This window comes from Phoca vitulina, unplaced genomic scaffold (genome assembly GCF_004348235.1).
Source record: "Phoca vitulina isolate PV1807 unplaced genomic scaffold, GSC_HSeal_1.0 scaffold8, whole genome shotgun sequence".
Taxonomy (NCBI): Eukaryota; Metazoa; Chordata; class Mammalia; order Carnivora; family Phocidae; genus Phoca; species Phoca vitulina.
This window is the reverse complement of record NW_022589711.1, coordinates 69,329,526-69,354,804: the sequence shown is the minus strand read 5'-3', so window position 1 is coordinate 69,354,804 and position 25,279 is coordinate 69,329,526. Positions and strand designations below refer to the sequence as shown.

At 43.4% G+C, this 25,279-nt stretch overlaps 1 protein-coding gene across 5 annotated transcripts in view; it reads left to right on the top strand.

Annotated features, from left to right (window-relative positions):
* The window catches only part of FNDC3B (fibronectin type III domain containing 3B), a 336,841-nt gene that overhangs the window by 254,267 nt on the left and 57,295 nt on the right, over positions 1-25,279 (top strand). For all 5 annotated transcript variants that reach the window (XM_032407203.1, XM_032407205.1, XM_032407207.1 and 2 more), the window contains 4 exons: positions 4,823-4,961; positions 8,057-8,110; positions 23,021-23,145; positions 24,365-24,539. In XM_032407203.1, coding sequence (XP_032263094.1) covers positions 4,823-4,961; positions 8,057-8,110; positions 23,021-23,145; positions 24,365-24,539 — 493 coding nt within the window. The remainder of the gene's footprint in view (positions 1-4,822; positions 4,962-8,056; positions 8,111-23,020; positions 23,146-24,364; positions 24,540-25,279) is intronic.

Below are 25,279 nucleotides of genomic sequence, written 5' to 3'. Positions count from 1 at the left end.
ATTCCACATGGAAAATTGTATATTGAGACATGTTAGGTTTTAAAGATTTTTTTTCTTACTCATTTTTTGCTATGAGTTTTTGTGTTTAATTTCTGCACATCTAACTATTCAGCCTTTTTTTTTTTTTCTCCTCCTAGTGATTGAGGAAAATAATACTCCTATTATGTTAATTTGAAAAATTTAGGTGTTGGGTCTTGGGTTAGATTCTTACTAAAGTCATCACTTTTATATTTGTTACCAAGTTCTAACACAAATTGCTTTTTGTGTTTTAATGTTGGTTGAATGTTGAAAAGAAATCAATTTGTAATTACCAAAGTGTATTTAATATTCAGTGCTTCCATATAGGGCATTGTATTATTTATTGTATAAAGGCACCAATAGAGAATCTTGTTTGTATGTGTGTGTGAGAGAGAGGAAGACAGAGACAGAAAGATTGTGTGTGGTGTGTGTGTGTGTGTGTGTGATTATATGTTGAAGAGGGAGAAATGAGAAAAATCCAGTTCATACATCATACATGAATAACTATTTTATAATACTTGTAATGTAAGTATATAAGTTTATATACATAAACATTTATATTCATTGATTTATACGAGATACACAAAAATACCATATTCCTAATTGGTAGTTTTAGAATTAATACTGACATTGAACTAACCGTTTTATTGTGGAAGTCAAGAACAATGATGGGATAATCAGGAATTTGAGTGATGGAATGGGTAGCAATTTCATGACAAACTTTGAAGCAGTTTTCCAGTCATTGGCATTAACAGTTTGGCAAAGAAATTGTCCAGAAATGATATCACGTAATAACATTTCTCAGAAAAATTACATGATGAAGTATTTCCAAAAATAGGGTTGACCATCTCAGTACAGAATTATGAAATAGGTGTTATTGACTAGAAACCGTGGCTCCTACCACGTCACAGATATGCTGGAGGAAGTTGGGGGCGAATTTCTGAAATTTTAGGAGCACCTGTTTCATAAGCATTTAGTCAGTATTTAAACTGAAACAAATGTGAAAACCCAACACAAGATTAATCGTATCATTAGAAAAACGTATTCTTCTTGGCTGGGATAAATGCAAAAGGAACTGAACTGTTTGCTGATTTGTTTAACCCAAGAAACTGATCCTCCTTTCACATGATGATACTTAGAGAAACACATCACCATCCTATGAAAGACATTATTACAATGTTCTTAAAAATAAAGTGTCATTTCCAGAGACTTTTCTGTAAAAGTTCCTGCTAAAAAGGGAACAGTTAGTTGCTATCTATTTACTGAACAACTTTAATTGACGGATATAATCGTGGTATACTTAGATATTATGTCAGCTTTTAGATATGATATGCAGCACGTTTACATTGCCATATAAAATGGATCTCATTTCCTTTGTGGACAGACTTTTACAAGTGCAAAGCACTGAGTCCTGATTTAAACTATTACATTCTTTGAGTTGAAAGACAAGAAAAATAACTCCTTGTGGCTTGTACAACTGTCCATCTTCAACGACCTCAAATTTTTATTCTGTCGCCAGGATCTCCTGTTCCTCCCATCAGCAGTCATCCTGCCAACCTGGCTATCAGGAGCTTCAGTCACTCCTGTCTCTCTAGCTTAATAAATGTGGATTTTATGACTCCCAGAATCTCATTAAAGAGCAAGAGTGCACTTGACTGAGTCCAGATCTCCGCAGATAACTCACCACACTCAGCCAGCCCTTTGTAGGCCCTTGTCCCTGCTTCCTTTCCTCTGCTCTATTTGCCATGTAGATTTGGGGGCTGACTGTGTGTGAACATTCAGGACCCAGTCAACCTGAATAGTTGAATTTGTAAACACATGCCCAGTGACTGTGAAGTGAAATTCCTCCTAGGAACCTAAGTGGGTCAAGAGCTGGGTCCAAGGCAGCTGAGAAGCCATCTCCGTGCTGAGGAAACAGCAGGAAGTGGTGAGGACTTGAGCTGGACAGCACCTGCCCCACCTCTCTATCTGGTTACTACCATGCAAGTATGCAGTTTTGTTGGTAGAACTTCTAAGAACTTCTAAGTTTTTCTCTAACTTCTAAGAGAAACCAGAGGTTCATTTTTCTAAACGAGAGATCTCCAGAACTTTAAGTGTTGGCTTGATGTTTAACTTTTTATTTCAGAAAATTTCAGATACAATCAGAAGTAGACAGTAATGGATTCTCATAGACCCATTGCCCAACTTCTCATTTCCTTGCTGCCCCCACCTACTCCTCCTGCCCACACAGCTGTGAAGTCCAGACATCATAATATTTCATCTCTGCACCACATTACCATCATCACATGCCCATCCAAAATAAGCAAAAAGGATAATTCTTTCATGTCTTTAAAATTCAGGGACTGTTTCCATTTCCTCAACTGTCCTAAAAATGAAGGCTTTGTTTCTTCAGTTTGTTGTAATTGAAATTCAGACATGGTCTGAATATTCCGTTCGGCTGGTATCTCATAAATTTCTTTTCATCTGTAGGTTTCCCTCCCTTTCTTTTTTGTCCCTTTGCAATTTATTTGTTGGAATAATTTTTTTTTTTTTTTTATCCCATAGAATTTTCAGCAGTATGAATTAGGCTGATTGCATCCCTGTTTTGCTTAATATATTCTCTTTGTGTTTCGTGGCAAAGAGGCTTAATCCAATACAGGTTTAGTTTTTCTGGCAAAGGTTTTATAGATAGTGGCATTATCTTTCATTAGGAGTGCGTGATGTCTGCTTATCTCTTTCTGTACCGATCATTGCCTATGTCCTTCCATTCATGCATAGGTGGCTGTGATTTTTTTTTTCCCCCCCTTGGGCCAGATGTAACCCATGAGCCACCAGCTGTAGAATCCAACCAATCTATTAAAATTTAGGCAGGAACCCTGCCCATGTCTGGAATGTTCTGTGATTCATTTTAAGTAATTTAACTCCTAGTGAGCCTGTCCTGATACATGGAAATGATCTTGCCAAAACTACCATTGACTTTTATAATATCATGTGCCTACTTACAGTGAATGCAAAAAGGGACATTTCTTTTCATTAGGTTGGGTGAAGAGATCCTAGTAAGTATCCTTTGTTTGGATCAGATGTCGTGGTGGACATAAGGCAAACAGGTCAAATATCCAGTAAATATGCGTCTTATCTTTTAAGATGGAACTAGGCATTAGTACTTTTAACATGCGTGACCTCCATAAATTCTTTGTGATAGACTTTGAGAAAGGACCTTGCAAGTCCCATACCTAATTAGGTCCTGTTTTCCATAATGTTGTTATCTCTAGCCATTGTTTATGTTCATTGGGTGGAGTGAGGGGAGATGGATTGTGGGTGTTCAGAGAAGCGTTAATTTGGGGATGAGTAAGGACAGTAGGCAGTAGAGTATAGAGGTTAGATTTCCACGACTGTGTTCAGTTGAGGCAACTTTCTAGCTGTGTAGCTTTGGGAAGCTTACTTCCCCTTTCAATTCTGAGTTTTCTTCTATCTTTAGTGGGACCTCAAGAATTAAGTGTTTGATTTATTTACCAACTCTGATTAGCTTAATCCTTGCATCTCTTTTAGGCAGCAAAAGTTTCTTTGTTGTCTTTTTAAAAGAGTAGATTTTCAAGTTGGATTTTTTTTTTAATGCTCAATATTAAGGAAAAAATGGAAAAATAGGAAAGAAGATGGTAAAAAATCAACATAACCCTATTTTATGCTATTTGAAAGAAGTATAATTTTATAGTAGTATGTTATATGCTTTTTCTTCATAGCTTCTCTGGAGAAATTGTGCCCATATGTTCAGCATTGAGCCAGGCATTTTAATGGTAGAGTACACAGCTTTAATCTCGGCGCCAGGTGCAAAAGTAAAATGTTCACATGGATAAACTGTACCTGAACATTATGTTTATTGAGTCAGAGATGCACTTGGCAGTAGCAAGCATGTTTCTGTGTGTGAAACATCCATACTTCTACCTAAATATCTGCAGTGTTCGAAACAGTTTAAAGATCCCATTGTTTGTACTTCTCTCTCCAGTTTGTAGACTCTTAGTACTACTTCTTGTCTCTTTTCAGCCAACCCTTAACTCTTCTTTCAGCCTCCTTCCACACAAAGTCAGCTGGAGAGTGGCTTGATGGTTTTACAATGTATATTTAAAGACCAGTTTGGGGATAAGGATATTTTTTTCTTTCTTTCTTTCTTTTCTTTCTTTTCTTTTCTTTCTTTCTTTTCTTTCTTTCCTCTCTCTCTCCTTCCCTCTCTCCCTCCCTCCCTTCCTTCCTTCCTTCCTTCCTTCCTGTTTCTCTCTCTCTCTTTCTCTCTCTCTCTCTCTCTCTTCCTCCCTCCCTCCCTCCGTTTCCTTCTTTCCCTTTCTTTCTTATTTATTTATTTCAAAGAGAGGGGGTAGGGGAGGACTGGAGGAGCAGAGGGAGAGGGAGAGAGAAACTCAAGCAGACTCTGCGCTCAATCTCAGGACCCATGAGATTGCGACCCGAGCCAAAAGCAGGAGTCGGGAGTCGGCACTTAACTGACTGCGCCACCCAGGCGCCGCAGGGATATTTTCTTATTCAGCATATTGTTTCCCAGTCAGTAGACCCTGCCTGCCTTAATTGGGGCAGAGGGTTCTGACCATTGGTGGAAGGAGAGAAGGAGTTGAGGCCCATTCCCTGCTTGGGTCATTATCCCCTGGAGATGCTGGCCATAGTTAGGTCAGGACAAGACCAGTAGGTAAGAGAAAGAGTCATGGTGTGTACTACATAAATTCTTTTCTTCTGTGGAAAGCCCTGGCGCAAACCTGAAATAAAAACCCTGGTCTTCCGCAATGGGCCACCGCCACTGACTGTCTTTGTTTGCTTTCAGGGTATATGCCATGTACAATTCCGTAAAGGGATCCTGCTCCGAGCCCGTTAGCTTCACCACCCACAGCTGTGTACCTGAGTGTCCCTTCCCACCGAAGCTGGCACACAGGAGCAAAAGTTCGCTAACCTTGCAGTGGAAGGTGGGTAGCTGCAAAGTGTCGGGCACAGTCTGACGTCGAGCCATTTGAAACATTTTCATTGAACACTACTCCAGTCTGGTGATGGTGTTTGATTTTCTACATAGTAACTATGTGAAACAAATTATTATGATATTGAAAGTTGTTATGTCTATAAAAACTGGGCAAAGCAGTAGGAGGTGGAAATACAAAGAAGATCTGCAGGGATAAATCTTTTAGGTTCATGAGCAATACGTTATACGTGATATGAATACTTAAGATACCTGAATTGCATCACTTTCTAATGGTTTCATTCATTTCAACAAACGTTTGAACTGAAGACTTTAGTAGAAAGTTTTCATAAAGGTTTAGAGATAAGTTGGTTTCGGCTCCATTGGCTTCTTTCAGTGGCGACTCTGAAATGTTTAATATTTAAAACTGCCTAGAATGTTAAGTGTTCTAATTACATTAAGACTTAACTAACTTTTACTGATTAGGCCTTAGATCAGTTAGGGTTACTCATTATTCTTTAAAGTCTGAATTGTATAGTAGTTTTCATAAAATACAATTTAGTGGCTACAAGTAACTCTTGCCAAAGAGAGGTCTTTATGGTGTATCATTAGCTTATTAGCCACAGTTGTGTGTTCACAAGAAGATAGCAGATTCTGTTATCAATCTCTATAGTAATTGTTTCTCTTTGTTTATATTTTAAATGCAGTTTAAGATGTGAAATTTCTAGAGATAGAGATAAAGAGTTATGGTGTTTGGGGAATAGGCTAATGTGTGAAAGAAGTAACATGGCTAGGGAGATCTTGTATTCGTGAAGACATACTTTGTCCTTTGGTTCCCAGTGCAGGAGGTTGAATTTATGCAGGGCATTCATAAAGGCCTTTGAGAGCCGTCGTTAGCAATAAAGCCCGGGCTTCTGGAGACCCCTCTCGTGTGGGCAGCTGCGTTCTCATAGCCACTGGCCGACATGGCGTGTGTTACTTGGCAAAGGCAAAGTTTAGACTGGCTTAGAATCTGAACTATTTTATTTTCCTTCCTGGCTTCCAGGGATAATCCAGGTCAGTGATTCCCTACCTTTTCAGAGTTGTAACACCCAACTGGTCATCATAAGTCCTTGGAGATACACATCCATTTTAAAATATGGTCTCTATTTGCGCATGTACATACATGAACATTATCTTTTTTAAAGGAAAGAATTAAAATTCATTTTGTTTGGAAAATATAAGAAATCTTCTTAAGATTACCAGAGGGACCCTGGGGTCTTATAAACCTAAAGTTGGGAATCACTGATACATACTCAGCTTAAAACCTGGATGAAATCCAGGTCTTAGGCAGACCAGCGTCTTCAAGAAAAAGGTTACTTATTAGGAGGAAAATAGTTCACATTTTCTTTCTCCTTTTGTAAATCAGAAACATACTCTTATTCCATGAAGTCAAGTACAAACTTAAAAGTTCTGGATTCAGTTCATTTTTCATTAAATGTCCTTAAAACGGATTTCCTAATCACAGTGTACCGGCTTGGGGCCCGAGGACAGGGGGACAGGGCTATGACTGCCCACCTGTGCTTGAACCCACAAACACACAGAGAGTCAAGATCTTCTCACTTCTTGTTAGTCAGCAGTAGGAGATAGGGCAATATAAAAACCAAAGTCAGTGCTCCCACGCTCAAGGAATTAAGAACTCGGTGGTGGGGCAGGATATCCTAGAAGAAACTACTGAAAGAACAGTTTCTCTAGAGAAATTTATAAACATCATAAACATAGTTTTTATCTTAGAAATGGAGTCTCATCTAAAACTTCGATTGTGTCCATTATTTAGAACTTCATATATATCCCTGTCTCCCAAAATGAGCCCACAACCCTGAGACTACAGTTCAGTAGAACATAGAGCACTCCCCTGAAATCTGGGTTTGAGACTCAGGGGTGATGTGACCCAGACGGTGAAAGGAGGGAGAAGAGTTTCTTGATAAATTTAACTAGTATTTACTGAGCCCTTGATGATTTATTAGTCACAAAAATAAAACAACAGCTGTTGTTCCCCAAGTGCTTCCTGAGTTGCCCAGTAGTTGAGTAGGTGATTTATATATATTCTCCCAATTACTTATCACATCATTTATTCTCGGAACATGAAATTAAACAATGATATCAAGTGACTAACAAAAGACCACACTTGACAAACGGCTGAACTGGGCTTTAGGTGCAGTTCTGGGGACCCGGCTGCCTTTTGCTAGGGGCTGGAAAGTCAGTTTGTGGGGCTCCTGCTCCTTCCTGGGGGGCGGTGGTCAGGCCCAGACACATTTGTGCAGTGGGGAGACCTGGTCTAGTCCTCATTCGAGCTGCCTCCTCCCTCCCTCCATCTTACTACCCTCATCCAGTGAGGGAAACCACGGCAGCACCCCCTTCTAGCGGGGCTAACCCTGCAAAGCACTCTTCTCCAAAGTTCTCCACTCCCCTTCCCGTTGCCCAATGCCCATTTTCTCAGTGAAGTAGATCTCCGCCTGCTTTTAAGAGGAAAGCAAAAGATGAGACTTCTTTTTGCTAACATGCAGAGAGCTAATTGCTCCTGGTAATCTCCCAGGGGATCTCCCTTTTTTTTCTCTCTCTCTCTTTTTTTTTTTTTAAAGGAAAATCTCAGTGGCACAGAAGGCTTTCTAATCTTAAGCACTTAAAAAAAAACAAAACTGTGTGGAGGAAGTTACAAAAAACATATACTCTTAACCCTGAACCTGGCTGAGTCAGATTTACCCACCGGACTCCAAGCAGCATCTACATTTCTCAGCCGCCTTTTTTCTCCCCCTGTTCCTAAAGTGCCTCTTGAAAGTCTTATCCCCAGAGGAAGTAGGGCACCATGTGGGTGTAAAGAGGGGAAAGCAGGTTTGGCTCTTTGTGGGGTATGATTTATTAGTAGTGGGGCTTTCTCTACATTTGAATTGTATTAAAATTCATTTGTGATAATGTTTCCCAGGGAAACGCAGGAGCCACCAGGGTTACCCACCCGAGGGGACAGCACAGGGCTAGCGTGGGTAGTGTATTTGAACCAAGTGGAGGGCTCCTAAGTTTTGTCTGTGAACTGCTTTCCCTAATCTCATTTTACTGTTTTTCTTTTTTTAGGCACCAATTGATAATGGTTCAAAAATCACCAACTACCTTTTAGAATGGGATGAGGTAAGCATATTTTCATATCCATCCATCTAAAACACCATTTCAAAAATAAAATTGCTGAACAAATACCATTTTATTCTTTTTAAAGATGTGCTAAACACATGGAAAAAAAGAACGTAAGTAGTGAAAAATTTAAACCTATAGTATTGACTGTGGAAAAGGGAGACGGGCTAAAGTAGTGTAATGAATTGTACTAAATTGCATTAAATGTATTTACTTGGCTTATTTGCAAGAAATGCTGCAGAAAGAAAAGGCAGGGTCTTATCTCTTGTGGAGTCCCTAGTGCCTAGCCAGCCATCAATTTGTATTAAGGATCGACTGCTTTGTTATCTTGACTGCTCAGGGCCATTCTGCATAGATGGTTTTGATAAGGTAAACCACAGTGTGGCTTGGGAAGTATAATTTGTTTCTTCTTTTTGAAGCCATGGATGTATTTTGCTGTTTCCCTGTTGAGCGGTCTCTGTGGGAAAGTTGGAGCCCTGCCTGGAGGCCTCACTCTCCCAAAGGCATGTGTGATCACCCTGTGGACTAGACCGTCCTATAAACAGGCACCCCCTTGGCTGCTTCTGTCACCAGAGGCCCTAAGACGGTATCCATGGTGAAGTCTCCTTATTGTCGAGCCCACTCTGTGCTGAATGGTGACCCTGTGCATTTCTGGCCTTGCTAACACTACCCACAGAATCTCAGGCAGGAAATAACTGGATGCAGAAAGAAGCCTTTCGTTTCTAAAAAGGAACTGTACTTTTTGTTCTGTAGATTTTAATTCTGTTCGCTCATTTACCCTTGCTCTATTCTATCTTTCTGTGAGTGAGCAAGTAGACGAAGGATTTCGAGAATAGAAAATGTGGAATTGGAGAAATGCAAGTTAACTAGTCTTTGTGACTTAAATTTAGGGGGATTTTAAAGATTGAGAATTCAGGCTTAGGCAAAAAGTGACTTGTTGAGTGTGGAAAAAATATTTTCACCAAATGTAAAATGAAATTGGACGAAACTCTCACAATGAAATTTTGATGTGAAAAAGGGGGCCCTTCATCGCTTTCTGCATTAGTGTGTTTTCCCATCTGGGTTGCATCTGAAAGCTGGAGTTCCAAATTACCCAAGACAACGATCTATTGTTCCGGGGATCCTTGCAAATAGTTCCTACGTACAGATAGGTGAAATCTCAGACTTGACCGGGATATTTTACAGATGAGGTGGGTTTCATTTTAAGGTGGTTTAAGTGGAAAGTGAAACCACCCCTACGGCCCTTGTGGAAAGATTTTTATAAGCAGTCCAGAAGGCCGGAAAGGAACCTGGCTGACCTGTGAGCACAGGGCAACATCTTACCATCCCCTCTTCCTCCGAAAGGACAAGTGAGAGTTTGACGGAAAGTGTTAAGTGTGTGTTGGTTTGTTGCACTGACCTGCCTGATGTTTTTTCTCCTATCTTGAGGTTTTATATCAAGATAGAGTTTACCACTAAAGAGGAGGCATTTTTCCTTTCAGATCTCCTCCAAGCTGTGTGCGTGCATGTGTGTATATGTGTGTGTGCGTGCCCACGCATGTGTGTCTCCTATGTTTTTTTGCTGCTTTGGACCATGACCTCATAAGTTAAGTAGGGTCAGAGAAGTTGAGTATTTGAATGGGAAACCTCCAAGGAAAACCCAGGTGCTACAGGAAATGGTAATGGTGACTGAGTTGTTGGCCTCCTTCCCTTTGAATTTGGATTAAAAGTGCCCTGGCAGGATGCATGGAGGAAATAAGCTACAGCCACAAATGAAATGGAGAAGCTTTGTCTAATGACCATTTATAATCATTAGCACCCACTATAGACTAGTGACCACACAATGTTAAATTGTTTATTTTTGGCCTTCTCCTGCCTTTTCCCTGCTTGCTCTCTTTCCATCCTTTCCTTGCTCCCATCTTAATTCTTCAGCCGTCCCCGTCCTCTTCATCTTCTCTCCCACCTTCTCATTCCTGCTGGCGTTGGCTCTGTTGAGATTGACCAAAGACTCCAGGTTAGTGGACTCTCACCCACTATAGGCCTTTTGCCAACGTAGGAATCCTTTTGTATTCTGTGACCTAATATTCACCTTGTAGAAAAACTTCTGGGCCCCAAACTCTGTGAAGTGCTCCCTGGCCTTTAAGTTCCATGAGCCCCCGTGGTATAATTGAAAGAACACCAAGATGAGGAGCTGTGGATTCTGTTTCTGGTCTTATATGGGCTGCTTGACCCCTCCAGTCCTCAGTTTACCCATTAGCTCATGTATATTTACATCATTGATGCTTTCTCTAAACTCCTTATTTAGGATTGTCCCTTGTGATAAGAGTATGTTTTAGGATCCTTTTCACTGGTGTTTGGCCTGTTCATTTATTAAATATTTCAGCATTTGTGGAGCATACCCTCAATGCCTCAACACTGTATACTGTCCTAGGAGGGATCTGTGACATAGGGAAGGTAATATGTTTACCCTGAAAGCTGAAAAAGCTAATGTAATGCTATCCTCTTGTACTTTTAAACAGACATAAATAAAACAAACTTAACCACATGCTTCTCAAATTTTTCCATCCAGTAGCTTCTTTGCTTGATACTGTGCCTCTCCTTTTCGGTCCTTCTAAAAAAGATTTAAAAATGGTATCGTTGGGTTTCCTGGCAGTGAGAATAGAAGCAGTAGTAACCAATTCATTCCTGCCTATTTCAGAAGTAAAGTCTCTAACAGAACAGCCTAACAGTTTGTGTTTCTAAATCTGGGGCTAGGTTAGGGACAGTAGTCCTCCTGAGGCAGCTCACTTGGGTTGGTTTTTGCATCCCACATTCCCATGCTACTCAAGCCTTGACTTCCTGAAGGAAGAAAATCAAAGGCACCAAGAACAACATCTGCCCTCCAGGAAGTATGAGCATGTGAGGCTCTGGCTATCCCTTTAAACCTTCTCCTGGTAGTCTCTGGAGTCAGGTACACCTCGTAACAGGGACTCCTTCTAGAATCTGCCCTAGTGGAGTATGGTGGGGCAGCAGAATGGGAGGGGCTGTTTTGCTAGAGTCACTCCCCTCCCCACACCGAACCCTCTCCAGAGCCCGAGCTCTTCTCTCCCGGGACGTCCGTCCGGACCAGACATACACCCATAAGCCTCTCTGTTGCCCAGGCGGCTGGAAGGGCAGAAGGACAGTAGGGTACACAGAGGAACAGATCCCTACCTGAGAGGGGGACAGCCACCACTCCGAGTCTTGAAGAAGGTTGTGTTCAGGAGTAGCACTCCACCCTGTTTCCTCTCTGACAGCTGGTCTGAGAATCAGGGCTTGGAGTGAGATGGCCCCATCCATGTCTGGGTGTCCTTTTCATATTTTTTTTTTTATAGTATTACAGCACTGGTTAGAGTACTCGGGATACTTTATTTTTTTGTTCAGTTTTTAATCACCATTCCAATAAAAACTATGAGTGGGAAATTTTGAAAGAGCATCAAGTCCTGCTGTCAAGTTTCTTAGAGCAAGGCCTCACTAACGGAAGAGCAGCGGCATAGAGACCAGTGAGTACCTGGCCTGTATTTCTGCAGGGACCGGGAATGGTGTGTGGGGTTGACCATGGGAAGAGCTAATAGTTAATCAGTGGCTAACGGCTGCCCGTCTCTAAGGGCAGGTGTGGTCCTGATGGGGAAGAGAGAGCAGAAACTATTACCGCCCAGAGGGAAGCTGATTCTCTCTCCAGAATTCATTGTCATCCATGTTGCATCATTGTTCCAGAGAATTCACTTGGAAGTTACTGATAGTTCTGCAAGAGGTTTAGCTACCTACTTTTCTCTGTTAATAATTGTAACTAGACAGTCCCTCAAGTTTTAAGTCAGTGTGGGAAGTAACTCTGACGGGGAGATGGTAATGAGTCACTAAAAATGGAACCCACAGGTGTCACTGGCTTTTCAGCTGCGGCCATCAGTTTCGATCTTCCCCTGAAACAGGTCAGTTCTCATAGTGTGGAAAGGTGCGCGCTTGCCTGGTCACATCCCCGTGTTGTGGTGACTAAGGTGAGTTGTGGTGTTCTCAGCCATGGGACCTGAGAGAGTTGACCTTGCATTTTTGTGGGTCTTCAGCCACTGTGTTCGCCTCCAGGAGCTTCCTGTCAGAAAGGCAGAAGACCATTTTCAAGGTAGTTTTCTACTGGACTACTTGATGAGCCATCGTTATGTTTTAACCCCTTTCTGATCACAGTGTGGTCCCTACCCCCACATTTACCCCCGTGTTTGCATTTTAATTTCCAAGTCGCAGTCATTCTGCAGGCTGGCAGAAAGCAGGCCCAAAGCCTTATGAGGGTTTCTTTTTTCTGCTAGATTTGAGTATTATACCTAGCGCTAACTTTAAAGGAACAACAATAAACTTACTCTTTTGTAAATTAAGTCTTAGTTTAATCCAGAATTATGAATGGGAGAAAAGTTTCTTAACTTTTTAAGAGCAAAACAAGGCTTAGGTGCTAGATTTCTCAAGGTGGATGTTCTTTCCCACAATGGAGAGATTTGGAAGTAGGGGTTCAGGAAGGAGGAGCCAGTGCTTAAAGCTCACTACCCCATTCAGGGGCCACCCCTGAGCTAATATCTTTGACCTGCCTCTGTCGGTTTCTTGGGAACCAACGTGAGCTAAATTGGCTCCGCCTGTTGCTTCATCAGCTTGATGACACTGAGGTATCTAGTAGGGGTGGTAGGTTTTCTCTAGAAGCAGCTAAGAGGGAGGGATTGAGGACACAGATCTCTCTAGGGTAGGGAGGGGCTCTTCCAAAAAAGAATTAGGAACCTTGCATTGACTTGCACTTCCATGCCTGCCCAGTCTGTTTTAAGGGATAGTGATCTGGCCTTTTTTTGGTGGGGGGAGGGGGGGAAGTTAAGTAAAAGAGCAGACTTCACAGTCAAATAGGAACTTTGTTTTCCATTTTAGAAAGTGTAAGTTCTGTGAAGGCAGTATTTATGGAAACTCGTCGAGAGTTTTACTCTTAGATAAGGTTTTCATTCGTGCCATACCGAAGTCTGAAGGGTGCTGGCGCAGTGGGTCCCTCAGAGCAAATGCAGGTCTCCTACGGTCTTGCTGGGATTGTGTGACATGGATTCATATTGGTGATGTGTATCAGTCACATGGTGCTCACTTCATAGTCTCTGCTTTGTCTGTAACTAGTCAAGCAAGTAACTTAGCCCTGAGCCTTCGCTTTTCCACCTCAAATCAGTGTCAGTCACCTCCCAGGTGGGTTGGGGTTCAGTGGGTTAGCCTGGGGACTAGCAGATGCGGTGTCCTGAGTATTTCATGTCACCTAAGTACATATCAGGGTCTGGGGTAGGAAAAGTCTGCCAGCAGAAGGATTGTATGACTTTCTTCTGTGGAACTTCGACAGAGGAGCCCCGAGGCTAGCGTCTCCGGTTTGAACTAAACAAACACGGATGTCCGTGCTATGTATAGATGTTAATTTGCCATTAGCTTGGCTTCCGGACGTGACATGTAGGAAACATACGAAAGAACCAGAGAAATAGCTTTGTGGGAATGTGACTAGTACAGTTCCCAAGAATCTTTCTCACATGTGACTCAGCTCTCCCAAATAGGAATTTCACATCTGGCTGTGCTGGTGACTAATGAGCCAACACAGCTGTAAAACACAGGCGACTAAGAATGAGATAAATGCCACAGAAGTCAAGGGAAGTATAATTTGAAGTAGAAAGAGCAGAAAAGGCCAGTCGCAGGTAGAGCCCATACAGCCCCTGGGGACCCATGAGCAAGCCAGAGCGCACCCAACAGTCCTGTTGCTGAAACCCTGTGGAGCTGACCTCAGGCCGTGGATTGTCGCTTCTTAGACACCGAGTTTAGGAGGGGCCAGCTTAGCTCAGTGCCCCTGAGCAGGTGCTTGGTAACTGGTTTACGAAACAGATTACTTTTTAGCTTAGGTGTTGCATGGTTAGTATCAGTAATCTTTCGGAATGCTTCTTGGCATGAGGGAATTTGCCCATGGCTTCTCTGGTTGGACAGCAACCGTTCATGGAAGGGACTGGACTTCAGCAGGCAGAGTGACTTACTGGGTCTCCCACAGTGCATGAGGAGAGCTCCCTGCGGATGCGGCCACCACTTTCTCCAAGGTGCCATGCTGCCTGAGCCTTAGATTGCAGAGCGTTGGTCCAGTGAGAAAACTGGGAAGGCGGGTTAGCATTCTGCAAGCAATCTCCAGTGCCCAACTGAAATGAAGATGCCACTTGCCAGGCCCACGTGCTCTTTCAGTCATTCTTGGGGAACGCCCTCACGGAGATGGGAGAATGGGGTGCCAGGGTCGTTGGGCACTCTGTCTGTCACAAACCATCTTTCACCTGAGTGTCTTAAGCTGAATCAGTGACCGGGCAGGGTAGCCGTGTTCTGCCACATCCCAGACCTCCACTGCCACGGGCAGGGGTGGTGTCAGAGAGCCAGGGGACCAGCTTCCTCTACTCCAGCTTCTGTTGGAGGGAAGTAGACCAGGAGGGATATAAGAACTCAGAGGGGTTCCGGTACCAAAGGCAGAGAGCTGAGTTCAAGGAGCCCTGTCTTTTAGGGACCTCAGCCCCACGCATCTGAACCCCTGCTTTGTGTCATTTGTCACATGTATGCAGGATGGGTTATTATGTGTTTGGGTAACCGACTTTGTGGGCAGCTTCTGGCTGCTCCAAAATTACAAATACCTATCTTGGTCCATGGCACCTAATTTATCAACTCATGTTTTTTGTGCTTGTTGGATGCCAGCTGGAAGATGACTGCCTTGGGCCTCGGCTAGGTGAATGGGCTGAGTCTTCCATGCCTTGGGTGATGGTAAATCCTACAGGCAGCCTCTTCTACAATCACTCCCTTGCTTCTTTCCTTTCCCTTCACTGGGCCAGTCTCAACATTCTGGTCGGATCAAAGCACTGGACATGGGATGATCCTCCATATTTGGAGGGATATGTAGGAACATTATGTTGGTTGGTTTTAAATCCGAGGACCTGATGAGTATCCTTGACTATTTCAGGGCGCTAAGCCTCTCCCACTAGTAGAAAAAAAACTACTGTGCCAAAGGATAAAATGCATGCAGTATTTATTTAGTAACTTGCAACACAAACTGTCCCACCCCCTTTTCTTACCTTTGAAAGTTCCTCTGTGCCAGAACACTCCAAATGAAAGAGCCATCCCTGAGGGGAGAGTGAGGTTTGGCACAAGGAGCCTTTGAATCCACCCAGATGGGGAGTGTCCCCACCTCCTTGTTAGGAACCCCTTCTTATACATGGTTATGCGGAACACATACATGCTCTTTTATTTCTCAAGCCAACATTTATCTTTGATGTTGCCTAGGGTCGGCCAGTGCTGGAACAACTTCTAAATATAGACGTACTCGCAGACTAAATCTTTGAGGCTGGCGGGAGTTCAGTTGGCGAGTTCAACTTTATTTTTTACTTGATTTATCGTTGCCATTTTTGACAGGTTAAACTGTGCTATTGCAGAGGGTGCCCCGGCCCAGAGTCACTCAGCGCCTGTCTGCAGCCGGCAGCTCCTGGGCCACGATCACATGACAACCGATAACCAAATTCACGTAACTTAGTTAGCAGACAGTTATCAGACGTGGTAAGAGCAGCTCCGGAAGGCGAGCGGGCGCGGCTGCGAAAGACCCTGAAAGAGAAGGGGGTCAATGGAAAGAGGCCATAGATGAGGAAACATCAGGGAGAGTTCTCATGACCAGAGAGAGGTGGCTCACCACGGATTCTAACGCCCTTGCAGTGGCCATTCTGATTTCCTTGTGCCAGGAATTAAGCTGTCGTAAACAGGAACAGGAAGGATCATTTCCAATTTATTAATTAGAAGGCAACTGAAAATATCAGCTAACTTCATCTCTTAGTGCCAGCCTTGGGCATACCAGCTTCCAGGGTGGTTAGTGCCAGGCTAATTGGAAATGTTAGCCAAAGCAACCACATTCCCCACAGTCTACAGAATTACTCTTGGCGGAAAAATACTATAGCCTGAATTAATTGGATTCTGTGTGAGTTATACGTACAGAATCGGCCATGGTTGTGTGAAGTTCCTCAGTAGGAAACCACCCCATTTAGAGGATTCATCTTCCCAAGAACTGAGGAGAAATTGATGAAGACACATAAGTTAATAAAGAGGGAAAACGGACTTGAAAAAGAAGTTCCGTTTTCAGTCTTTTAGTTACATAGCTTTACAAATGAACAGTTACTTTCAAATATGTGTTTAATTTGGGGCTCCTGGGTGGCTCAGTCGGTTAAGCGTCTGCCTTTGGCTCAGGTCATGATCTCAGGGTCCCGGGATTGAGCCCTGCATCGGGCTCCCTGCTCAGCGGGGAGCCTGCTTCTCCCTCTTCCCCCTGCTCATGCTCCCTCTTCCCCTGTCTCTTTCTCTCTCTCAAATAAATAAAATCTTTAAAAAAAAAACAACCATGTTTTTAACTGTAAAAATGAGTTGCATTTTATGAAATGGATCAAATACTTTTTATATACCTAGATAGCCATTTTTAAATAAGCAGACCCACCTATAAATTGATTTCTCCACTGGAACTTTATTCCTTTATGTGTTCATAAACAGCACAGAGAGGCGGGAACCCGAGTACGTACACAGGGTCCTTTGCAAGGTTATTTGATTTGCTCACTCTGGTGGCCTTAGGTTACGTCATACCAGAACCATCCCCAGACGTCAACAAGACTGTTGCGTGTCTGTGTTTAAAAATCTTCCCACAGTTCTCTGCAGTTTGGGGGATAGTATTACTAAAAATCTTACTTCAGTCTAAAATGTAACTCCGTAAGATGAAGTAACTGCATCGCCCTGCCTAACAGTTTTGGTTGATTTTATCATGTAGGAATCTGGTTACATTTTTAGCTTTTGCAGAAATTCTTAAAATCTCTTCAGAGACCTTACTTTGTTGGCTTTGAGGAAAAAAGGCATGTACCAAGTGCATGTAGAAAATAGAACCCTTTATTCAGTCAGACATTACACATTTGGGTTCTAGAATGCTCACTTCCACTCCCTTACCTACTAGCTATTTATAGCACAAGAGGAATTTGTGAAAGTTTACCGAAGAACGTCATACTATTAAACATATATGGACATCAAAATAGATGAGTGTAATATTGTATAATAGATTACCTCAACGCTTAATGGCTTAAAACAGTCACTTTCTTGGATTCTTGGTTGGGAATTTGGACCAGGGTACTGGGAGAATGGCTTATACGTGTTCCACAATTTCTGGAGCTTCAGGTGGGCAGGGAGGCTCATTGGCTGGGGGCTGGAATCTTCTGGCAGAGTCTTCACTCACAAGTCTAGCGGTCACTGCTGGCTTGGGCAGAACCTCATCTGCGGCTCCCTCACAACATGGCAGCCCCAGGAGAGTCAGAATTGGGACAGTGAGTGTTCTGGGGAAAAGGCAGAAGCTTCATCACCTCTTCATACCTAGCCTTGCAAGTCACACAGCTTCATTTCCACTGCATTCTGTCCATTACAAGCACATCACAAGCCCACTCCAATTCAAGGGAAAGGACTGTAGACTTTCTTAGTCATGAGAAACCATTAAAAATCTTTTTTGCCACTCCATTCTGTCCATTACAAGCACATCACAAGCCCACTCCAATTCAAGGGAAAGGACTGTAGACTTTCTTAGTCATGAGAAACCATTAAAAATCTTTTTTGCCTTTATCTTTGTATAGCACATACAGTGTTTCGAGTACTATGCCCTAAGATTGTTACATACAAGGTCATGGACTTTGAAAAGCAGTATAACTCTTGTTCATACTCCTGCTTCTCTTCCAAGTGTTCTGGGAAGAGGGAGAAGGAAGACCAACGAGCGCCCAGAGATGCAGTGGTAGGTAGGGTGGGACTCATCCTTGCCCCCAGCACAGTTCTGCTAGCCAGCAGAGTATGGCTTGGGGGCACTCAAGCACTGCTCTTCTCAGTTAGCAGTTGGAAAAGATCACTGTCTGTTCCCTTAGTGATAAGGAGAGAGAACCCAGGAGATGAACAGTATTTCCGCCACAGGTGTCATACTTTAAAGCAGGAGCATGTGTCCTATTCCCTTGGGTAACTCACAGGCAGTCAGCAAAATGTTTAATCAGGGGGTGGGGAGAAAATAGTGAAGAAATATGTTATAATTTGATTTAATAGCTATAAAATTAAAAAATTTTTTGAACTATGGATTAGAAAGAAATGGAAAAATATTTAAGTACAGAGTAAAAGGGCAGAAGATAAAATGGGAAAATAGAGACTATGTTCCTTAAAATATTGAAAGCCTTTTACATTTGTAATTTATCTCCAAATTTTATTTTAAAGAATGAAATGTTTGATGAGGCATTTCCTTTCCCCCACGCCTCCCAGTGGTTGGGGGAGGACATCTTTGTCCCTGAGGTTATTAACACATCTTGAGAAAAACCTTTCCAAGGGTGAGTCAGCCTCTGCTGTTGAGCCACGTGGGAGTCCACGTTTTACCTGCTCCCTTGTGTTTCCTTCTCTTGTCCCTGCCCTTCCACGGTCTGGCAGAACGGTGGAGATTACTGAGTATTGACGTTCTTCACAAGTTAGCAGGAACCTTGTAGGACCTAGAAGAACATCTGGACTCTGATTATTGTTAGGACTTGTAACCAACTGTGTGACCTTTCTAAAAAGTGAGCGTTGGAAGGATTTTAAGTGTTACAAGGCTGGGACTCTCCCCAGAGATGGGACCTCTCTTTGGTATGTGAGTCTAAACTGAAAAGAGGCGCTTGCTCACCTGGAGGGAGGCAGAGGGTATGGCCGGCAGAGGGTATGGAGAGGAAGCTGATCCTCTGGGGTCTAGAATGTAGATAATATGCAATGTGCTTCCGTTTCATGGTAATAAAGAGGAGGTAGAGGCAAAACTGAGCAGCGGGGACCTGGGCAAGGGCTGATGTGATATGGGCCTTGTATATGCGCCACCTCGCTGGCTTTCCTGAAGAGCAGTGGCGACCAGGAGTGGGGGACAAGCATCCTGCACCCCGGCCAGAAAACAGCTCCGTTTGTGTCAGGGCCATCGGTGGTGAATTGGTGCTCTCAGGCTGGGGCTGCGTCTAGGATAATGATAGATTAACAAGACCTGTGGATCTAGTCGAGTGAGAAGAGGAACACTCAGCTGAAGAGGGAAGGAACCCAGGTTTGTGATGCTGCACCCCATGCGAAATTGAGTGCCTTGAAGTTAATCAGCACACAGTGAGTTTGTACTCCCAAGATTTCTTCACATTTAGTAAAGATTAATCTTGTCCTTGAACTCAATTGTACTGTAGAAGCAAGCATTTGGGCATGCCCAGGATTCTGAAATGGAAACCAGCCAGGGAGCCCTGAAATTCTGCCCCTTTGGCTTGTGGACACTGGCGGTCGGAGGTTTGGCCAGAACACAGCTGGGGGTTGGATCGCTTCGTGTCAAATGCAGCCCACTGCCTAGATCTGTTCCAGAATGATGAAGGGTGTGGACTTGACGCCTCCTTTCTGCTCTTTGTCTAATTGGGGTGAAGTTTTCTTTCCTTCCTCAGGGGAACAGGACTTCGTTGCTCATATTAGGGAGGTTCTGATCCTAATTGCTCTCACGCTGCGTACTTGATCTCCCCATGTACAAAGAATCGGGCGCCAGCCCTTCCCTTATAGACCAGCCAACAGCTCGGCTGTTGGAGCCCTACTCTTACTCTCCTCTGTGTGACACACCACACATGGCCTTGTAGTAGTTGCTGACTAGGACCAGGCCAGGGCCACTGGTGTCCCTGCTGCCTGTGTTTGGCTAGATTATTGGCAGCAGACCTAAAAAGCGTCAAGAGATACTCATTTCTCTAAGGACCGTGTTTTAGTAGGAAACTTTGCACAAGGCTGACCTTAATTGATGAAAAAGTAAGCTTCCAAGGAAAGCTAGTATATCTTAGTAATCCTGTGTAGTTTAGATTAGGTTTTATTAGAAGGGGGTACCCGCCAGAGATCATAATCTCTCAGTCATTTGGAGCCATGCTACCGATAACATATGGAAGTTATGATTTGCCATCTGTAAAACTTCACTGACAGTAATGCTCAGGCATCTTTAATTTCTGATAAACAATGATAAGCACTCCCATGACCACCCCATCAGTTCCTCTGAATCCTTCAGTCTTCTAAAGCATTCTCTCTCTTTTTTTTTTAAACCCTACTCATTTCTGTCAACAAGAAAAACCGGCTAATATCTTATTTGCAAATGCTGTTTGCAACCTGGCCTCCTCCTTGGTGTACAGACTAATTCTCCACATCAGCTGTACCTTTGCACATGCCCTTGCCCCAGAGCCCAAGCCCAGAGCTCTGCGAGCACCTGGCACAGTCTGTCCCGGAAGACCAGGGTGACACCGTCCCCCATGCTGCTCCCCGTCTTCATTTGCTAACCTCCCAGCTATAGTTCACTTTTGCACTGCAAGGACTTTTGTCAATATCCGTGTTGTTTGTTTTTTTCTTCTCAGGTATCCCTTTTATATTAAGCTCCATGTCATACGCGAGTATTTCCTTACTTCCTTACTTCCTTCACTCTGTGAATTATGTGTACTCTTATCCTTCAGACTCCACAGATACTGCTTCTAAAACTCGGTTCTAAGGTTCCAGCAACTCTGGGTCTTTCTGCATGTTATTAAGGGCCATGCACAGAGTAGTTCATCTTGGAAGGTACAAATTTTCCAAGATGGAAAATTTGGCGTGCTTTATGTAAACAAGTTGGAGTTTATTTAGTAATTGTTCCTGATACTAAAGTAGGAGGGGGAAAAATGTTAGCAACATAGGAAAAATGTCTTGAAGGTCACAGAATGCCTCTGCCCCAATTCTTCAGCAAGTCCCTGTGCTATGGCCCTGTAAAAGAAAAGTCTAGGCCCCATCATCGATCTTCCCCATTCTTTTTTCTCATTTCAGCCATAGTCCGGTTTTTACCATATTAAAGCAAATCAATCTAGTAAGGAACAGACTGACTTTTATTTACTGGCTATAGTTCTAAGCACCAGAAATGGGCAAAGGAGACCAAACAAAGAAATAGGAAAAATGAGGCATTGAAGGGGAGCCAGCATCGGGTTTGGAAGCAATGAGGCTTCCGTGGCGGCAGGATGTGCCTTTCTTGCTCTGTTTACTCTGAGCTCAGAAATAGAAGAGGAAAGAAGGTAGATCACGCGACAGCTTGAAATGGATACAAAACATACCAGGACGTGCATAGAGTATAATCAGACACTGGATGTAATTATGCAAATGTATGTATAAACAGTTTTTCTATGAATAAATCGTCTGCAGCAACCTTAACACTCAAGGTTAAAGTAAGCATAAGGGCATGATATGCCAGCCACTCAGTGACTTTGCCCAAGTAGCAGCTGAAAAATGTTATGCTTTGCCGTTTGCATATGAATGTACTTTGAAACTTTGATAATATGAACTTTGAATCTTAAAGATTAATAGGACTTCCACTTCCTTCCTGGAAAGGGCACCACCTTGCTCAGGGTGGGGAGGGGAAGGCATGGATTTAGTCTGAGGATGAATGTGCCAGGGTTGTTCTTAATCTGTTCGCTCTAGTGGGACTTCAAGCTAGTTGTGTGTTTATTTTATTTTTAATTAAACTTCACCTGGGATGTGTTTTAGTGGTAAGCATTTTGGAGGCCTGCTTAAAGGAAGGAAATGCTTAAATTTGCTTAGGAGAAAAATGTGCTTTCATCTTTCTTTATAAAATAAATTGAGAACTTCAAACATATTTCTGAAGGCCCTGGGCCCAACCTGTCTGATTAGAATGCTAAGATTCATTCAGTGTTAGCATGTGGTTTTCTTTGTGTGAACATTGATAAAACACCATGGATGGTGGGTATGAGATATTTGTTCTGCCATACTACTGATATGAGGATTCCATGCCTGAGCATGGCACAGGGCAGGTGAGTTTTTTTCTTACTCATGGGTCTATTAAGACAACCTACCAGAGTGTTTTCTTTTTACTTCAAAGAATCTGAAGCATCATGTAAGGCTAGAAAGGCATTAAAAATGTATTTCCAGCCTGATAAGAACCGTAAAGAGAGGTGATAATACATAGAGGTGAATTCAGCCAAGGTTCCTCATGCTTATCAGGCATTCGACTCTGTAAGCAGTGATTGAGTTCCCTGACTGTCCAAGGCACTGTTAGGAGGGAAGCGGATATGGGCCAGGTGAGTCAAAGGCATGTGACCAGAATTTAGGGATCAGTGAACAAGTAGCTCACCACTGCAGGAATGCACATGTTCAGGGACTGGGGGGCCAAGTGGGAAAGGAGAGAGAAGACTGGGGAGGGCTTTCTTTCTCTGGCATACTAAACCCGTTAGACTGATCCTCAGGTGCTCGGGAAGTACTATGCGTTTCCACAACTGGCAATCCCTAAAATAAGGCTGCACACTTACTCTTGGTTCGTCAGACTGGGCAGTTTGACCAATCCAAGTGAGGAAGATCTTAGAAATTGTGCATTGTCTTATACCTGAAAGGACTTTTTTGTTGATGATGTTGTTGTTGTTGTTAACCAGAGCCACTTTAGAAATACCACAAGCACGATGCATGATTTGTCTCAGTTACAGATTTTTCTTTTTCTTTTTTTTTTTTTTAAAGATTTTATTTATTTGAGAGAAAGAGAGATTGAGAGAATGAGTGGGAGGAGGGCAGAGGGAGAAGCAGACTGCCTTTTTTGACCAGGGAGCCCGACGCAGGGCTCGATCCCAGGACCCCAGGATCGTGACCTGAGCCGAAGGCAGACGCTTAATGAACTAAGCCACCCAGGCGCCCACAGAGCCCTTATGTTAAGGATGACGTTGCATTGTCAAGTGCTTCATGTGCAAACAAACACTCCCCTAGAAGCTTTCCTTCTCTTGGTTCTGTTCATCCAAACCCAGGAAATGAAACCATTATTCAAAATGCCTTCTCAGTTTATTTATTTTTTAAAAAATTGTGTGATTGTTCACTCTTTTTTAGGGGAAAAGAAACAGTGGTTTCAGACAGTGCTTCTTTGGGAGTCAGAAGCACTGCAAGTTGACAAAGCTTTGTCCAGCGATGGGGTACACGTTCAGGCTGGCTGCTCGGAATGACATCGGCACCAGGTATGACGTTCCCTCGCCCTCCTGCCGTTAAACACTCACATGGTGATTCTGTGTCTTCCTCTCATGTGGTGGCTGGAAGGCGTGAAGACATCCCCTGCCTCCACACTGAACCAATTTGAGATTTTCCCAGAGGGAATCCTAATCAGAGGGTAGAAGGCACCTCCCGAGGCAATGACTGCTGCTGGGCGGCCTCGGTGCAGGCTCACAAGCTGTGAGGCAGGGCCCACGAGGGGTCTCTGGAAGCCCAGATGAAGGTAGCAGTCCAGATTCTGAAGGAAATCCCTCTTGAGGCTTTATTTTTTCTCAGAACATGTGCCTTTTCCTTTCGTCACTACTCATGCAGTTGCCTTTTTCGGTTATATTTGAGGTTGCCTGATAGAGAGGAAGGGGTGCTGGGCCGGGCATTCTTGTCAAGCCCTGGGCAGACCCTCACAGGATTGGTGAAAACCCACCCTGGCCAGGGCCCCGCCGCTTGCCTCTGAGCTGCAGAAGAAAGGCCGGAACAGGTGTCCGGGGATTAAAGATGCTTTGAAAAGACCATATCTCAGTTGTACTTCCTGGGTAACTCTTGATTAAGGGAAAAATCCTTTCTCTTTCATCACTGCTTATTGAAAAATCTTAAAGGTTCAGCACATCATTGGTCCTCAAGCTTTTTTCCAGCCTCGAGAACATCACAAAGTTTCACAGCCCCCTCTCCCCATCCGTGATAGCGGTGCACATTTCGAGTCTGCCGGTAGAAAAAGTCATGATGATAAAGGCTTCAGGAGTTTGTCAGTGAATTGGAAGCACCTACAAACTTCTGAAAAATAGCACTGTATATATTTGTAAAACAGTGTATTTCATCAGCAGACAATTATTTGTGCTCACATTGATTTGAAGTTTCCTTGGTAGCCGTGGGTCATAGCTTAGTGACATTGCACAGTGTTGTGCTTTCTGCTGGGTGCTTTCAGGGGGAAATAAATCCTTAACTCTGTTGTCCTGCAATGTGCTGTGCTTTCTTAGTCGCAGCCTGAAGCAGGCAGTCAGGCAAATGGAAAACTGGGGTAGGGAATATCACATAAAGGATGCTTGCCTTCCTTTATTGGCCGAATCTGTCATGCCCCAGACTTTCCAACCCGAGCAAGTCGGGCAGTAGGTAGGCTTATCCTTCCTCTTTTAAAATGCCAAGATTCCTCCCATGTTCCTAAATGTGTGTCTTACTGGGTTTATCTCTCTGTAGTGGTTATAGCCAAGAGGTGGTATGTTACACATTAGGAAACATTCCTCAGATGCCCTCTGCACCAAGACTTGTTCGAGCTGGAGTCACATGGGTCACGTTGCAGTGGAATAAACCAGAAGGCTGTTCACCTGAGGAAGTGGTCACCTACACCTTGGAAATCCAGGAGGATGAAAATGTAAGCTCTGCAGATTTTATACCCTTGCATATGTTCTGTATAAGTCAGTATCGTCATAACGGACAGAACACAATAAATTACATTAGCTACTTAAGTTCAAAACCAGGCCCTTAATTTCTACCATTACCACCACCGGCTGTCCTTCCCACAGTCTTCCCCATCTCAGGGAGTGGCATTCCTGTCCTTCTGTTTGAGGAAGCCAGAAAATCTGGAGTTGTCCTTGACCCCATCAGTCAGCAAATCCTTTTAAATCTATCTTCAAAAATTAACCAGAAATCTGACCATTTCTCAAAAGCTAAGGCTACTACCCTTTCGCAAGCTGCCATTATGCCATCCCTGGAGTTTTGCAGTAGTCTCGTTAAGTATTTTCCCTCCCTTCACCCTTATTATACTATAGTCTGTTCTCCACAGGAAGCCTAGGTGATCTGTTAAGTAAAATAGATCATGTCAGTGCTCTGCTCAGAACCCTTCCTACCTCTGGGCCTTCTCCTCCCTTCCAGAATAAAAGCTGGAGCCCTTTCAATGCCTACCAGGTCCTGTGCTATTGGATTTTTCTTTCATGTCCTTGTTTCTGCATCTGTAGTCACATAGAACACACAAGCATACACCCTAGCCTCAGGCCCTTTGCAGTTTCTGTGCCCGATAGCTCGAAGGCCCTTCCACTCATCTCTGACTCGTTTCCCCCATTTCCGTCAGGTCCCTTCTCACACGTGATTTGTGGAGAGCCCTTCCCTGACCAC